The 17,218-nt window shown below is 42.3% G+C and overlaps 1 protein-coding gene across 1 annotated transcript in view; it reads right to left on the bottom strand.

Moving 5' to 3' along the window:
* Positions 1–17,218, bottom strand: part of MCU (mitochondrial calcium uniporter) — a 126,535-nt gene that overhangs the window by 19,699 nt on the left and 89,618 nt on the right. Inside the window, exons 2-4 of the mRNA XM_083148444.1 lie at positions 5,362–5,431; positions 2,804–2,974; positions 2,337–2,441 (exon numbers count right to left, since the gene is read on the bottom strand). Of these exons, the coding sequence (XP_083004570.1) occupies positions 2,337–2,441; positions 2,804–2,974; positions 5,362–5,431 (346 nt within the window). The remainder of the gene's footprint in view (positions 1–2,336; positions 2,442–2,803; positions 2,975–5,361; positions 5,432–17,218) is intronic.

Below are 17,218 nucleotides of genomic sequence, written 5' to 3'. Positions count from 1 at the left end.
TAAAAAATAGGACCCACAATGGGGCATATTCAATTAACGCACAATTTTTTTAAAATTTGCCTGCATTTTATCAACTTGCTGTGGTACTTTCTACAAGATTTAAAGCAGATTTTCTCTTGCAGTCCCAAAGCAGTTGAAAAGTTGGCTAATCATTATTTTAAATTTAAAATGTCGGAACTTCATTCAGCACCCCAGGAAACCCCACCACCACCTCTAATGATTAATTTGGCAATTGGAAGTTTTCAATCAGCTTTATTGGGGTGATTGTGAAAGTGCAGAATAGGGACAGGCGTTTTTAAAAATTGAGGGTGGGAATTACAGTTAGCTTCAAAAGACTTAATTAAAAAAAAACACACACACGTCCATGTCCACTAACAAACTATAAATATTTGGGCAAATTCAGGACAGGTCAATCAACTAACCATTAAAATGAATCTGAGATTAGCAAAAGAAATCTGAGTGGAACGTTGGGTTGTCAAAAAGCCTAAATACAATAATCCTGAATGGTTATATGAACTACTTCTGAATTAAAAATGCATTTAAATACAGTAAGTAGCCAATATTTCACTTGAGCCCAATTAAAAAACAAACACACAAAAAAACAGATTAGATACAAAACACCTTAAAACAAAACAGACGCTTCCATTTTATAACAAGCAGCAGAGGGTCTAATAGTAGGACTATATACATAATGGAAAAGCTACCTTGGCTACTCTATGGGGCAGTTGGGAGAGAAAATCATCAACTTAAATACTGTACACATCGCAACCAATTTTCATGGCCGCAATTCTCCTAACTGCTGCAATATCACGCACTAATTCTGCAATGTACAGCATGGGAAAAGTGGGTCTAGAAACATAGAATTTGACGGCAGATGAGAACCACTTGGCCTATCTAGTCTGCCCCTTTTTTAAACATGTTACCTCAAACCATATTTTATCCTTACTTTTTTGTAAGGATATCAATATGCCTATCCCAAGCATGTTTAAATTGCTCTACTGTTTTTGCCTCTACCACCTCTGATGGGAGGCTATTCCACTTATCCACTACTCTTTTTGTGAAGTAATTTTTCCTCAAAGTTCCCCTGAATCTTCCACCCTCTAGTTCCAGTGCATGTCCTCCTGTTCTATTGCTCCTCTTCCTGTGAAGAATGTCTCTCCCACCTGTACCTTGTTAAAACCCTTGATATATCTGAATGTTTCTATCATGTCCCCCCTTTCCCTTCTCTACTCTATAGTATACATATTAAGATATTTTAGTCTTTCCTGGTACGTTTTGAGATGTAGGCCATGCACCATTTTAGTTGCCCTTCTTTGTACAGTGTCTAAAGTATTTATATCCTTCTGGAGATATGGCCTCCAGAACTGAACACAATACTCTAGGTGAGGTATTACCAATGACCTATACAGTGGCATTATTACTTCTTTCTTTCTTTCTACTGCTGATACCTCTGCCTATGCAACCAAGCATCTGACTTGCCTTCTTCATTGCTTTGTTACGATGCCTACCTGCCTTTAAGTCCCCTGAAATAGTGACACCTAGATCCCGCTCTTCCTCAGTAGTTTCCATTATAGTGCATTTTTTTGGCATTAAACTGTAGTTGCCATGCTCTTGACCATTCCTCTAATCTACCTAGATCAGGGGTGGCCAAACCTGTCCTCAAGATCTACCAACGGTGCATGTTTTCCAGGCAACCTGGGGATCTACAGCAGGAATGAATGCAGCATGTTTGAAAATGTGACAGTTAGTAATGACTGCAGCTGTGCAGCATCTAGGTGATGTGGAAAATGTGAACCGTTGGTAGATCTCGAGTACCGGTTTGGCCACCCCTGACCTAGATCATCAATCATTGTTTCACCCCTCCTGGTGTGTCTACCCTGTTGCATACCTTTATGTCATCTGCAAAAAGGCACATTTTACCCTCAATTCCATTTGCAATATCACCAATAAAGATATTAAAAAGCACTGGTCCAAGTACAGAACCTTGGGGTACTCCACGTGTAACGTTATGCTCCTTTGACTGTTCTCCGTTTACTACAACTCTATGCTTTCTGTCCTGTAACCAAGATCTTATCCATTCAACCATCTTAGAATCCAATCCCAAGCTTTCAAGTTTATTTAACAGTCTGCAATGTGGGACAGTGTCTAAAATATGGGGAAAACACCCCAAGCCCCCAAGAAGTGCCAAATATAGCAGAACAATATTAACAATTAGTAGCCCGACTACCAGCATCCCAACTACCTGCAAAATCACATTGCCTTACAGCGCTGAACTGTGTTCAGTGACAATCGGAAAACATGATCAGTCACACATATAGCTTCGAAAGCTCCCATACCTCGCCTTGGTGGTCGCACATTGTACATTTTATCATTAATTGACAGTTTGAAGTCATCTAATAGAAGAACTTCTATCCCTGTGGAAGAGGATACTCGTGATCCATCTGAAAAGTAGAAAACCATGTTATTTTACATACATAATAGATCATCGTTCTAAAGCTTCAGTCTGCAATTTTTGTAATGAAATGTGATGAGAAATGTCTGAATGCTTTTGTTTAACTATTTGGTGCATATATTTTTTTCTTCTTTGGTTCCACATTTAACCTTATGAACTTTGTATTGGCTACCAGCTTACAGGGGGGAACGTTGTTGGATGTCAGTGGTAGGTGTACCGCACACAGGCTAAGCCAGGTGCAGTGTAGATAAGTGAAACCATGAAAATGAATAATGAACACACACTGATGGAGTCACTTGGACTGCAGTGAGGTGAAATGCACAGGCCAGGTCCAGCTTGGTATACACACACCTGTGGAGTAAATTGCCACCCTGTCTATTCCTCGGTCTTCTGCCTGGAGCTGCTGCAGAAATACTCCGACTGAATCTGAAATGGGCTTTAGAGTGAATCGGCATTTCTCCTGCCGGGACGGGAGGTTAATGGTTATCACAGGCAATCCGTTTTGGTAAACCACAGTGACATCTAGAAAAGGGAGGAAATAAAAAAAAAAATGAGGAGAATTAAAGCATATGTGTTATCCTATGTATTACTATCCTGCCAAATAAAAAAGGTTTGAACACTTCATTCATATATCATCACTGACCTCTGACTACCAAGTGCCTAATCCCAGGCTCCTCAAAACTAGTTGAGCACATTACAAATGAAACATTCTCATCTAACTAATGCCTCCAACAGGTTTCTACATTATCAATCAAGAGGTTTATGTAGTTTTATCCTCTCAGTTCTGCCTTTAAACACTCTTGACCAGTAACTGCTCCCTAATCCCTGTGGCACTGCAGTCTCCCAGTTCCCATCACACTTACTGGACCAATAATTTAGGGTTTCCATCCATGGAAACTCATTTTTTGCATGGCCCTCTATTGAAGTACTCCAAAAAGACATTCCACAGCACACTACATCTCTATTATAACGCCTCTTGGATAAGGAATATAACCATACCACTTGTATGCAGATGACCTGTAAATTTAATTTCCCCACTCCCAAACTCATTTATTTAGTTTTTGCCAATACTAATACCAGACTGTCAGCCAGTGGCAATTTCAGAGGGGGTGGGGGTAATGGGGCTGCAGCACAGTTCAAAATTCAAATACGGGAGCCGCACCCACTGCCATTCCAAACGGACTCACTGGAAGTTGGTTTTGCTGCCGTATTTGAATTTTAAACTGTGTTGAAGCCCCTCCTTTTGGAGCCACCACTGCTGCCAGCCATCTACTCAATGCATCTGAATGTAAACAGATGAAATGTAATTGTGTAATAACTCCTCTTGTACCCACTTTCTCTAAAAATCAAAGACACACCACGCTACCAATTTAGTTGTATAGCAGTGACATGCGGTAGTGGCTGTGTCCAGAGAGGCCACTTGAGATTTTGACTATGGTCGATTTTGGACTATACTAGAAAACTAGACTATATACAATATCGTAAACATTGGCTTTCCTGCCATGAGGCTTATCATAGGAAATAATTTAAATATTATTGGGATGAGTGGATTATTGTGGACTAGTTTTTTTTTATTCATGAAATTAAGGTAATATTTGACATCCAGATATATTTCCAGGGAGCATTTACCCTTCAACAACCTTCAAGAATGCTAATCAATCACTGGCATAGTCAACAATGGCACTAGAAAAGGCATAGGGGCAATTCTGGCGAACCTGCCTGGCCAAAATCGCCCAGTGTGTACACCCCTTCACATAAAAGAGGTAGCTCCCATTACAGATACCTCACCAGGGTAAGATTTGGACAGCACAAACCTTAAAGAGAGGTTATGTGGAGTGCAGAAGGTGCGGCATGCACTAATGGATGCAACTATATCTAGGTTAAACCAAATGTGGGCATTATCTGCCAGAAGCATGGCGAGCGAAGAGAACTACTGTATGCCAGGGGATGCGGTATACTTATATGGTGTCCACACACACAAAAAAGCCCCATGAGAAAACGTATGTCGACCTTTTCCATGTCTACCTTCTCCATTGTTGACCTCTTGCTTGTCGACCTTTTGTTCAGGTCAACTTTTTCATGTCAGTAACACGTTCAAAAGGATAGAAAAAAAGAGGAAGATGATACCCGCACCAGTCTGTTTAGTAACGCGACTTTCTTTTCTCCTCTAATACGGATATTTATATGGGATAGTGTTCCCACAATTTGACAGTTGGAGGTGCTACCTACTACTTAGTCACAGACATAATACATAAACAAGAAAAGGAAGTATAATGTAGATGCACTTAAAGTCAATAAATGGAACATAAAATTTAACCTTTATTAGTTTTTGAATAAAATCGGTGAAGTATTAAAATTTATTAGAAGGAAATAAAGAGCAGAAATAAGATTTAAAACAAGAATGACCGCTGCTCAACTCTGTCCTAAATTTGCAGGGTTCAATTCGACCTGTATGTTCTCTGTAGTGTCCTATCTGGATACTTTGTCTCTGTTTACTATTTCACAGACACTGGTTACTTTTCTATATTTGTAGCAATAGAAAGTATCTTTTATTTTTTACTCATATCTTTAGGCTGAATAGCCTTCCATTAGGTTCTTATGTCACACTTTTATTGTGTGTTGAAGTTCCATGTGTTTCTAGTATTTTATATTACAGTGATTTATTATGCATGGATGATTTATGTAGGGTAGTAGAGCAACGTATAATATTACATATAATTGTCATGTTATCCATTGTTTGGACCGTGTGTAGGAAAGATATCCGGCATCCAATCCGTGCTGTTTTTAGTGCAGCTTTTATTCACAAATAAATAGTATTACATTCAAAAAGATGTTGGTCAATCTCCTTTTGTATAACGAATGTGTTATGCTTGTATTACTTTTGTGCAAAGAGCAATAAGTCTACTCACCATCAGAGGGCGATGCTGCACTGCAAAATGCTACTTTTTGGCTCAGCCATGTTGGAAGTCTCTGGTGCACCTGGAAAATATTAACACATTTATCATTAAACACTGAAGAGATGTTACACTGCAGCAGAGATTCTTCTTTATTAGGGCACTGACTGCAAAAGTACATTCCAAGAATGTCATGTCCTAATGCAATGGCCTGGCTAGCATCTACCCTGATTTTATCATTTATTTATGTGTACATACAGTAGAGCAAAGCGTAATGCTTTAAATATCATCAGCACAAGCACCCAATATCTGACTAGAAATCCCATATACAATCAATCACTCCAGGTACACTATTTCAGCAATCACACATTACCTATTGTTCACATGTATGTGCATTATGTTGGGAAGCACGGACGGTGTAATGCAGTGACGGCCATAGGCGAATCTAGGGGGTGGTCCGGGGGTGCACAGGACCACCCATTAGCCCATTTTGTAGCTGAGGACCAGGGCTTTCCAACGAGCCCAGCCCCATGTCTCTAGCCTCCTAGGAACCGGAGATACGGCCAGGCAAAGCTGGAACGTTTTCCCTATAGGATAACATGGGACCCGCTAATTCCGACCCCCACCCAGTTCAACGGCTGCCAGTTCCCCCTTCGGCATCACTGAAGCTGGAGGTTGATCTCAGTCGAACCCAAATCGCTGGGCCTTCAATCTGATACCAGGCTGGATCCATATAGGTTAATTGGTTCCAGGGATATTGAGGTTAAACCGTTTTTTTTTTTTCATTTCTTAAATGTAATTTCATGACTGTTTATGTTCTTTGAGGGCAGATTTCTCTGGAACCAAACAGCCCAGTTTCACGGGACCAAAAGCATTTGAAGCCAACTCAAAAGTTCTTCAATATGATACTGGTCTCATGTAAATGGGTCAGTTGGTTCCGAAGATATAGCTGGTTGGTTAAACGGGGGTAGGGAGAGGGGAGTGGTTGTCTCTCCCCCTCACACCAGAAAATGCAGGGACTAGGCTGGTGTATAAGGGGTCAGCCTGGGAATGTCCCTGCATGATCCTGGGACCATATTCCCAGGTAAATCCCTGCATTTTCTGTGAAAGGGGTATTATTTCAAACAGCCGTGACCTGCAGTGCTCTGAATACAGCCGGGCAGCCCCCTGCTCTCTGCCCAGCTGTCAATGACTGTCACCCCTGCAGCTTCCGCTCCAATTCTTCTCCCCGCTTTCACCTCAGCCCGCCCCCCCCCCCTTAATCATGTGGTGCCGGCGCCCAGCGTGCTCCCCCGACGTCATGCACAACAACAGCACGCACAATATTTCAAATGTCCACTCGGCTAGAGGGGGCACCAGGAGGGGAGTGGGAGCGTGCTCTCCTCTCCCCATAGAAGCAGCTGCACCGCTCTCCATCTCTCCCTGCAGCAGCAGCGAAGGCTTATATAAAAATTTACAGTAGGTGGCACATTTGGGGGCATTGCTTAAGGGACGCTACAAGTGGCGGTATGTGGGGGCATTACGCATAATGTGTGGCTTAATGTGTAAGGGGCATTACGGTGTGCAGCATCATGTCTAAGCGGCCTTATGTGTGCAGCATCATGTGTAAGGGACATTATGTGTGCAGCATCATGTGTAATGGGTACTATGGTGTGCGCGGCATCATGTGTAATGGGTACTATGGTGTGCGGCATTATGTGTAATAGGTACTATGGTGTGCGGCATCATGTGTAATGGGTACTATGGTGCCATCAAGCAAGCACCCCCTAGCAATGAGCACGTAGGTAAGCAGCACTTATGTGGCAAATATGTAATGGGCATTACAGTTTGTTATATAGTATGTAATGGGCATCATGATGTGTGGCACAATGTGTAATGGGCATTATGGTGTGTGGCCTTATGTGTAATTGGCATTACGGCGTGTGGCTTTATGTGTAATGGGTATTACGGAGTTTGCTAAAATGTGTAATGGGCATTACTGTGTATGGTCTAACGTGTAATACCACACCCCTTTTTGTGATACCACTCCTCCTTCCCATGAGGCCACGCCCCCTTTTTGCCGCGCGGCTACGCCGCGCAAAGGTCCGCCTTCTGTTATGTCTGGTTCTGGGACCACCCATTACCATAATTCTAGATTCGCCTATGGTGACGGCTAACCTTGACACACTCCAGCTGTTGTTGAACTACACATCCCAGCATGCCCTGCACCATTTTTAGCATGACCAAAGAGTAAAACTGTAGCAGGGCATGCTGGGATGTGTAGTTCAACAACAGGAGTATCATGGTTAGCCATCACTGGAAATGGTTATCATTACTGCCTCTGTTCAAATGATGTAAGAGTGTATTAATGCTGTGTAAAATGCTGCATCTGCAAATGCTTGAATAATTCAACAACCTCTTTTTAATTGATCATTTGCCAAATATGCAAATAGGAAGATCCTACCATAAGGCCTTAAACGTCTGCACTATATTGTCACAGCCTGAACAACTCTCTCAGTAACTTCATCTCAGACACCTAGAGGCGAGTAGGAATTTGGTGCCCAACTCCCCTTAATTTTTTTTTTTTTTTAAAGTGCGATGAGGGACGGTGGGTCCAATCTCACAGTCCAGCAGTGCCAGGTGCACTGTTGCTTACTGCAGCATAGGCTGAGCAGTACCTGTTCCCAAGGTGTTAGCAGGGCAACAGTGACAAGCTGATTAACTCTGCAGCAGCAGGTGCACCACAAAGCTCCTTTGGAAGAGCTGCAGTCACACGTGTACTCCATTGCCTATGGGAGTTACACTTATTTTTCTACTTATTATTATACAACACATAATGCATACTTCAGCACATACAGTATGGCAGGGATGTACCCAGACTTTTCATGCAGTCAACTCCCCATTACTCCAAATTCAACAACAAAGTATTAAGATCCTCCAATAAACACATGATGAACCTAGAGGGACAGTCCCATCTGAAATGACTAAGTAAAAACCAGCCAGCTCCTTTCATCAAACTCTGCATTCCAAACCTTGTAGTGTTTGTTCCTTTGGGGGTGCCTGTGAGAGCTTTCACCCGAGACATGAGGAGGGGGAGATTACTGCCTCCCTGCATGGTCTGAACCATTCCTGTTTTTACTCCATCTACGAACCATACAGTGAGGCTTTATTCTCTCCCTCCTCCTCTCCCTGGAGGACAGGCGTCACAAGCGCTGGATGGGACACCCCTGGATCAGACACTACAAAATCCAGAATGTCAGATTAATGAATGGAGCCTGTCCGGTTTTTACTGATACACATTTCAGAGCCATATGTGCCCATACCTGGTTTTCTATGAATTGTATATAAAACGGTCCATTTTCTTAATTTTAATCATTTTATTTGCTCGATATACACAAATAATTACCAGCCCGACAAAATGATGGAAAGACAGAACCCTAATGTTGTGCAGGGCCAAATGTAGGGACACCTGAATTGGCCATCTAACAGCCATATGCTCCCAAAGCACTTCCTCCACAGGAGGGGAGATGCAGCGTTTGCCTTTTAATCATTGTCCAAGAGTCCAAACAACCAATAAATATGCAGCGATGTTCTGTTATTCACACCACAAAGCTGTATGCATATGAAGGAAATGCACATTCAGCGAAAAATATAACATAACTAATATGAAGAATAGAGGACCACAAAGGTATTAAGGAATGGTGGCTTGGAATATACATTTAGTATACACGCCTTTCTTTTTTAAATTGAAACCAAAGAATCTGATTTTTGCAGACCGCTTACAGATAAATCAAAATCAAAAGCAACCACTGTCAGCTACACCAGCTCACTGCATGTCTAGTTAACCCTTGAAGTGCAACCGACTCATCTGCATCAGGTTGCCATGGAAGTGAAGACCGAGCTTGAAGGGAAAGCCCTACGTTCAGTACAGTATGATACAGTGCTTTCCCCAGTGAGAACAGCAGTAATTATAGCATGCAGACACAATGACTCATCGATGCATCCATCAGATATTTAAATCACATTGTGACATTTACAGGAGGCAGGCTAGGACTAAAGACGACACTGAAAGGACTAACATGTAAAATGCAAGATGTTTTCTAGAGATCTATTAATAGAAGTTATATTCATTACATTTCCAGTACAGATTTTATTGGATCTCTGTTCAGGTGTCACTTAGAGGTGACTGGCAGTATGTGCTGTGATTTCAATACCAGCAGCGTGCAGAATTTAGGGGCAGTGTGTGGGGTTCCCTAATGTGTGGGGGCCCGGAATGACCACCCGTCGCGCCTCTTGGATCTGGCCAGGGCGAGCAGAAATTAGCTAAAAGTTAAATTTTTTATCAAATTTCAGCGGTTTAGCGACTTTATGCCTAGCCCTAGACTAACATGCACAAAAGTAAATGGGTGTCCAATTACTCGCACTGTTGTGAAGGGAGATCTGGCACAAACTATTGAATCACCTCCATAATGTCAATATTAACAATGCTGTCACTTATACGGACATACTGAATGCTGTCGGCATTGAACAGGTCATGAGCAGAATGCGAGCATCTGGAGAGCCCACATGTGAAATATTGATATTCTGCACAGACCAGGGATGTTAGCTTTAGTCTATGGAAAGGAAGGGAGCACGGCTAAAGGAAAAACACTTGTCTGCTGGGGTTTTTACTCCTTTACATTTCTTAGTGGTTAAAGAGAAATCCAAATGGAAGCACTACTGTATCGCATGATGTGAATTGTGGGCATTACTGTGTGGGCTAATCTGAATTTGGGGCACTATAGTACAGTACATATAATTTAAAAGATTATATATAATAACTGTATATAATACCCCTTTCATATCACTGTGCCTGGTTGAAACCTGGATCTCGATGCCGGGTCCAACACTTTCACATTAAAACCCGGGTTTCTCCCTATACAGAGGGCAAACTGGGTTTAACTGTTCTTATAACCTTGGTTGGTTGATCAAAGTTATTAGCAGTGGTGCTTTCACACTAAACCTCAACCTGGGTTGACATGTCAGCAACCCAGCAATTACCTGGGTTATTTTGGCGACGTGCAAGGGGTGTATATCAACTTTACAGCATGTCCAAAATTTTTCCTCAATAATTATGTGTCCCCCTAAGTCACGGATGGGGAACCTATGGCCCTCCAGCTGTTGAACCACATATACCAGCATGCCCAGCTACAGTTTTGCTATTTGAACATCACTGCCATAAGTGGACAGCCCCCTGCTAAAAATAAAATCATGTTGCAATGCCAAACATACTGTATTTAGCAATATGTCCAGCTTCTAAAACTGAAAATAGGTTATGTTGCCCATAGCAACCAATCAAATTCAGTCTGTCATTTGTTAGATTCAGTAGATAAATGATACACAGAATCTGATTGGTTGCTATGGGCAACATCACCTTTTTTCACTATGTGCAGGTTCCTTTATTAAACTTTATCCATATACGCAAACCATAGGTACTGTGTATTAAAGGTAACCACGCTCCTACCTCTGACATACGCTTATGTATGAACACATCTACTTGAGCTTCATTCATTGAGCCTCGACTAAAGTAATCTTAGTGTAGAAAGCTCACAGACCCAAAAAAGGTTGATGTGCTCAATGTCGACATTGGATACTGGATACTGTATGAATTTTTCAAATTTTGGGGGGTGTCAAAGTCTAACTGAGCACATAGACCACCAAATTAGTATACCAGTTCGATCGCCATGCTTTGACCCACTTTACCCAATCAGAGTTCATGTCGATTGGAAAGTATGAAAACAAAAAACCACAACGTGTTGACCTTTTCACTGTTTGACCATGGCCATGTTGACCTATTGCTCATGTTGACCTTTTGACCAGGTCTACCATTTGGTGTTGACCTAAACACTATCAGCCATCCGGTTACCAGTGAATACGTCGATGATATGGATACAAAACTTTAGTATACACACCACCACCTCCAGTACTAGTATATTTCAATTCATCGCCGACACATGGTATAGACATAAAACGTTGTGTAGAATCCACCATTTTATGCATGCCTTAAGGTGCCCACACATGGTTTTGTACTCTATACGTTCTGTACAAGATCGATCACATGTGATGCGCTACTAGTACAGAAAGTACGAGCGGGACCCTATACCATGTGATCTACCGCACAGTTCGAGAGACCCCCACTCTAGTATGCTTCAAAAACAGACTCAAGATCTTATTTACTCAAGCGTTTCCTTCAGTCCCTTAAGTATTGTTTATGAAAAGCTTTTCTGTACTGTATTATATTCATTCTATCTGTTAAGCGCCTTGAGTCCTATTGGAGAAAGAGCGCTATATAAATAAAATTATTATTATTATTATTATTATTATTATCTACGCACAATGCGTTTTGAACCTAAAAGTTCACACATGGTGTGATGATCACAAATGTTTTGGATACATTTACATATCTGTCTCACTAGAATGTAACTAAAAACAAGCTGCATTAGGAACCTAACCACAAGGACAAGGCCAGATAAAACAGTTGTTCACTTTTCCTGCAGGCTGCTGCTGTACTATGTACCTCATCCTTCACATAGACTTCCCTCGTATCAGGCATAAACTTTGTCCAAAGCTGCAGAGATCGTAGTAACTGAGGCAAGTGAACTCAGTGAAGGCAAAGCTACAGGAGAATGGTAGTGACAAAGTAGGAGCATGGAACTCTGCTTTACAATACATTTGTTGACTATATTGTTGAGAATACTTCATAACTAGGCTATATAAATAAGGCCCAACAATCATAACGATCACTGCTGGGTCTTTATATCCATTCTTTCCCTAGAACACACACACAAAGCACAGCATCAGAGCAATATAGAGTAAAACTAGTCCAGCTGTGAGGAGATCACATAAAGTAATGTAGTGTGTTAGCAGGTAATAGGAATGTACTCCAGCAGTCCTGGCGTTTGCAGGCTGGGTTATACAAAGAAGGATTAAAATGCTTTTATTTCATACATGCACATACTGTAGGTTCTAAAACATTATGTATTGAACAAATCATTCTATAAAGACAGGAAACATATTACTAGCAATAAAATGACCAGAAAGGAGTTTGATGGAAAATGTTGTGCGAGAAGATAAATAACGCCATTAAAACACTTATAAAAGCAAACACTCTACTGTTAATAGAACTTCTCCCAACAGATAAAACCATGAAAGGAAATGAGCAGATGAGTAATGAGGCTTACACATGTAGCGGTGTTGGGTAATTTTGTAAGATATCTGACTTAATTCAGCTAGATCGCTTAGAAAATTACCCGACAAACACTCCATGTGTAGAGGCGATAGTGATGTGCGGCCCCGTGATGGATTACCCCCAAGCACTCCAACCAGGTATGGATCATAGGGTCGACAACACTAAGGTTGACATGTCATTAGGTTGAAAATCAAAAAGGTCGACATGGACACCGTATCGGTGCACCCAGTCTGCTCGCCATGCTTCGGGCAGGGCGCCTTGCTACACTCGGCACACTATTGTTGTGAGCCATACTCTTTCAGTGTCTGCTGTTCCCTATTCCAGTTAGGATGATAGGCCTGATTAGAGCATCTGTGTTTCTATGGTTTACCTTGTATGTCTATAACGATACAATCATTAGGTGAATGGCCATATGTAGACACTGATTATGCTGGCGCATGACTATAGCAATAGCAGGTCAGTAATATAACTTTAAACATGATGTGAAAGCAGCATGTTCAAAGTTGTAATATTGACATGGAAAGCAGCAGCACTGATTACACATGCTATCTTTGTCACACTATTTGGTCTTCTGATCAAGCCAATAATGGATAAGCCAGTCAGGCAGTTGCCCTATCACCTGTGTGTGTGGGGACACACTGAATAACCTGATCTGAGTCATTTTGCCCTACACATATAATCCACCTGCTGATTACTAAATGACTAGACCAGGCCCTGTACTTAACAGTCGCTGTGTGCTGGATCGCCTATATGTACCCACTGAATGGCACAAAAAAATAATAATAAAAAAAAAAAACATAAATAACAGATTTTATGGGGTGTTGTAAAAACAAAGTTCTTTCTTAGATGGTAGTTTATTGGTACATATTAACTAACCAGTCTATAGTTCATTAACTGTTTGAGAGAGAGAGAGAGAGAGAGAGAGAGAGAGAGAGAGAGAGAGAGAGAGAGAGAGAGAGAGAGAGAGAGAGAGAGAGAGAGAGACACACAGAGGGCAGTATTCAATGAAAAAAATTTGCCGTGCATGGCGAGAGATTTTTTCTCTCTCCATGCACTCGCCCTGTTCCGGAGTGCTCGCTGCCACTCCTGCTCCCTCTATTCAATGTGGTTAAGACTCGCCGCCACTCGCGGTGAGTCTTAACCCCTGCAGCGGACGAGCGTCCGCGGCAGGGAGCAGTGGAGCAGTGGAGCGGTGGCAGCCAGGGAGATTATTAGGGGAGTATTCAATGAGAAAAATTTGCCCTGTTTTATGGCGAATTTGTGCTTTTTTTGACTTGGACGGAGCATTTTGCTCTCCAAAAAGCAAAATGCTCGCCTTTTGGCGAGTCTTAACCACATTGAATAGAGGGAGCACGATGTAAACAAACACACGTGCGGCTCCTGCTCACAGTCCGTGGGTTTCGCCGGTTTGTTATTTTGCCAAGTCCCGGGGATGCTACATGGAAAGAAGAGGACGTGATCTTTGCCGGAGGACACTTGTAAGTATAGTTTCCTTCCACAGCTACACCTATGGATTGCGTCGACACCGGAGGAGGATGCCGACACCGGATGCCGACACCGACTGAAGGCTACCTACGGGCTCAAGATAGGCAAGTATCAGTGTGTTTGTGTAATGGATGTATTAAACTTTTATTTTTCACGTGTGTCAGTGTGTTTATTTAACTATTTCTTTTACTGTGGAACTACAAGTGCCAGCGGGCCCTTTAATGCCCCGCAGGCTGGGACTTGTGGTTCTCCAAGTCCCAGCCTACGGGGGAGGCTTGCTGGGACTCATAGTTCCACAGTAGAAGACAATAGTTTTTATTCTATTTTTTTACACCATTCCATCAGCCCGATGCCCACCGCCCAGGGGCATCGGGGACAGCACCAGGCTTCAGCCTGGTCAGGTGGTAAGTCCTGGAGGGGGGGGGACCCCTTCATTGGGGGGGGGCCCACTCCCCCAGGGCCCCTGGCCAGGCTGACTGGTCAGTAGGGATGAATGCTTTGGCCGCTGGAACTTATATCATAAGTGTCCCCCGGCTGTGGCATTACCCTGCTGGCTGGTTTGGCCTGGGGCTGGTTCTTAAAATACGGGGGACCCCTAGTCATTTTGTCCCCCGTAATTTGGGAACCAGCCCCGAACCCTGGGGCTGGTTTAAAAAAAAATAATCAGGGAACCCCTATTTGTCGGGTTTCCTTTTTAATACCAGCCCCGGCTCTTTCAGCCTGGTGCTGGTTACGGCAGTGGGGGGGACCCCATGCCGGTTTTTTTTTTAACGGGTAAAAGGGGTACCCCTTTCCCACTACCAAAAAAACGGCTTTTAAACGGGTAAAACTCTGCTTTTTACTCGTTTAAAAAAACCCGGTATTTTTAACCGGGTAAAGCAACCTGGAGCTTTCCCACTGCAGCTCTACCCGTTTAAAAAGGCAAAAAAAACCCCCGACAAATTACTGTTTAAGAGCTGCAGTGGGAAAGGGGCATTTGCACACTCTCCCTTTTATCACTTTTGAAGCTTAGTGCATCTGGCCCTAAGTGTGTTTATTGTTTAACCTGACTATTTATGTGTGATGTAATGTCTATGTTTGATTGTATACAATGAGCTCTACAGCTTACATTGGTAGCATCTAAGGCACAAGCCAGTTCCAAAATCATCTGTCAGGCATGACACGTGAAAGCTGTGATGTTTTTTGAATATAAATTGTACCAATAATTCTTCCTCAAAGCGGAGTATAAATCCTCTGATATTTACTTTCTTGTTGTGGTTTATTTATTTTTTATATTATGGGAGTCTTGGTGATCGAATTAAAAGATTAGGAGCAAACCAAAATTAGAAGTGAATTCTATGTTTTTGTTTCAAGTGGTATATTCCACATAATGATAGCACAGGTATGTATGTATGTATGTATGTATGTATGTATGTATGTATGTATGTATGTATGTATGTATGTATGTAGTGGGGGGTGGCTCATAAATTACCTATCCCTTTAATCAAGGGCACATACTTACAAAGGTTCTGTGTCTGGCTACATGTCTGCTTTTATATCGACCACAGCTTCAGTGTAAATCACAGGCACCTCGGGTTCAAGGGTTATTATGGCAAGCCTACCATTAATGTAGAACAGAGGGAGATGTGTTTTTATGCTGTGCAGGCATGGCGGTGTAAGGAATAACTTAAAGAGGCTGATTTATGCAACGTTAAGGGTAGATCTATGTAATCAACTATTTACCCACATATAATATTTATTTACAGTTTCTTATATAGCGCAGCAGATTGAATATGATGCATACTGTAATCCTCTTAAGAAAACATTTATAAAGCAATAATTGTAAATTAAAATAACATACTGTAGGACTGGTGCTGGCTTCTGTGGAGAAACTCTAGCAACATGTATCCAGAACAGTCACAGATTACACAGATCTGTTAGATGGTTACTATATCAGGTACAGTATGACTGCTGCCTTATCCTCATTACCACCAAAAACTGAACATTTTGCAAGTTACGGCATCTGCACAGAAAATACAATGGCAGGTATTCAATGCTGTTTGCGAGTGGTGACAGCGAGCAGGGCTTCCTGCTTGCTGTCACCACTCACCCTGACAGCATTCAACACAGCCTCCGCATCCGCCAATTGGCGTATGCGGCTCCAGAAGCAGCGAGACCCGTGGCTAAAAACAGCGAGTTTTCTGCAGCAGCAGCGGGTCTCGCTGTTTTGGGGAACTCTCGCCATCCTGTGATGGCGAGGATTTCCCCAGAAGGTTGAATAGAGCGAGCGGCCGGCGCGGGGGTTAAACAGCGAGGATCGCTGGTTTTCTGCAATCCTCACTGTTTAACCCCCTCGCCGGCCGCTCGCTGCGGCATTGAATACCCCACAATGGCTAAAACATAAACCGCAGATTTATATAAGCTAAATATGGAGTTGTAAATCCAATCACAGCACTACTCAAAGGACAGCGCTCTAAGTAATAGTTACTGGAAATAGGATTAAAGAACCTCCTAAACAGAAAGTGCTTTCCAATTCCAGTGTCTGAAATAACACTGACTTCTAACAGCTGCTGGGGTTTGAGAGGAAGCTTCCCCAGCTCAGACACAAAAAAAGTGTAGCAGGGACAGCATATTTCCACATGAGAGTAATTTATTTACAGTTTCTTATATAGCGCAGCATATTCCGTTGCGCTTTACAATTGGAATTAACAGTGATTAAACAAACTAGGTACATACAAACTAATATAGAGGTAGGAGGGCCCTGCTTCCAAGCTTACAATCTATAGGGATAATAGGAGGGATACATAAGGATACAATTCCACAGCATGGCAGTCCCACCAGATTACAAGACAGCCTGGTGGGATGCAATTAGATATGAATTAGGTTGCGTGGGTGTTCCGGAATATGATAGGCTTGCCTGAAGAGCTGAGTTTTCAGGGAATGCTTGAAATATTGGAGGCTAGAGGAGAGTCTTAATGTGCATTTAAGGGCATTCCATAGGGTGGGTGCTGCCCGACAAAAATCCTGCAAGTGGAAGCGAGTAATGAGTGTGGATGGGAGACGCAGATCGGATAGGTTGGGTGGGATATATTTTGAGATAAGCAAAGAAATAAATCGGTGTAGTCAGAGTAATGGTTTTGTATGTAAGTAGAAGCATTTTATATTGAATGTGGTAATATACAGGCAACCAATGGAGGGGCT

This window comes from Crinia signifera, chromosome 6, assembly GCF_055691185.1.
Source record: "Crinia signifera chromosome 6, ASM5569118v1, whole genome shotgun sequence".
In the NCBI taxonomy this organism is placed as follows: Eukaryota; Metazoa; Chordata; class Amphibia; order Anura; family Myobatrachidae; genus Crinia; species Crinia signifera.
Note: the sequence above shows the minus strand (reverse complement) of the source record. Positions and strands in the feature narration are given on the sequence as shown.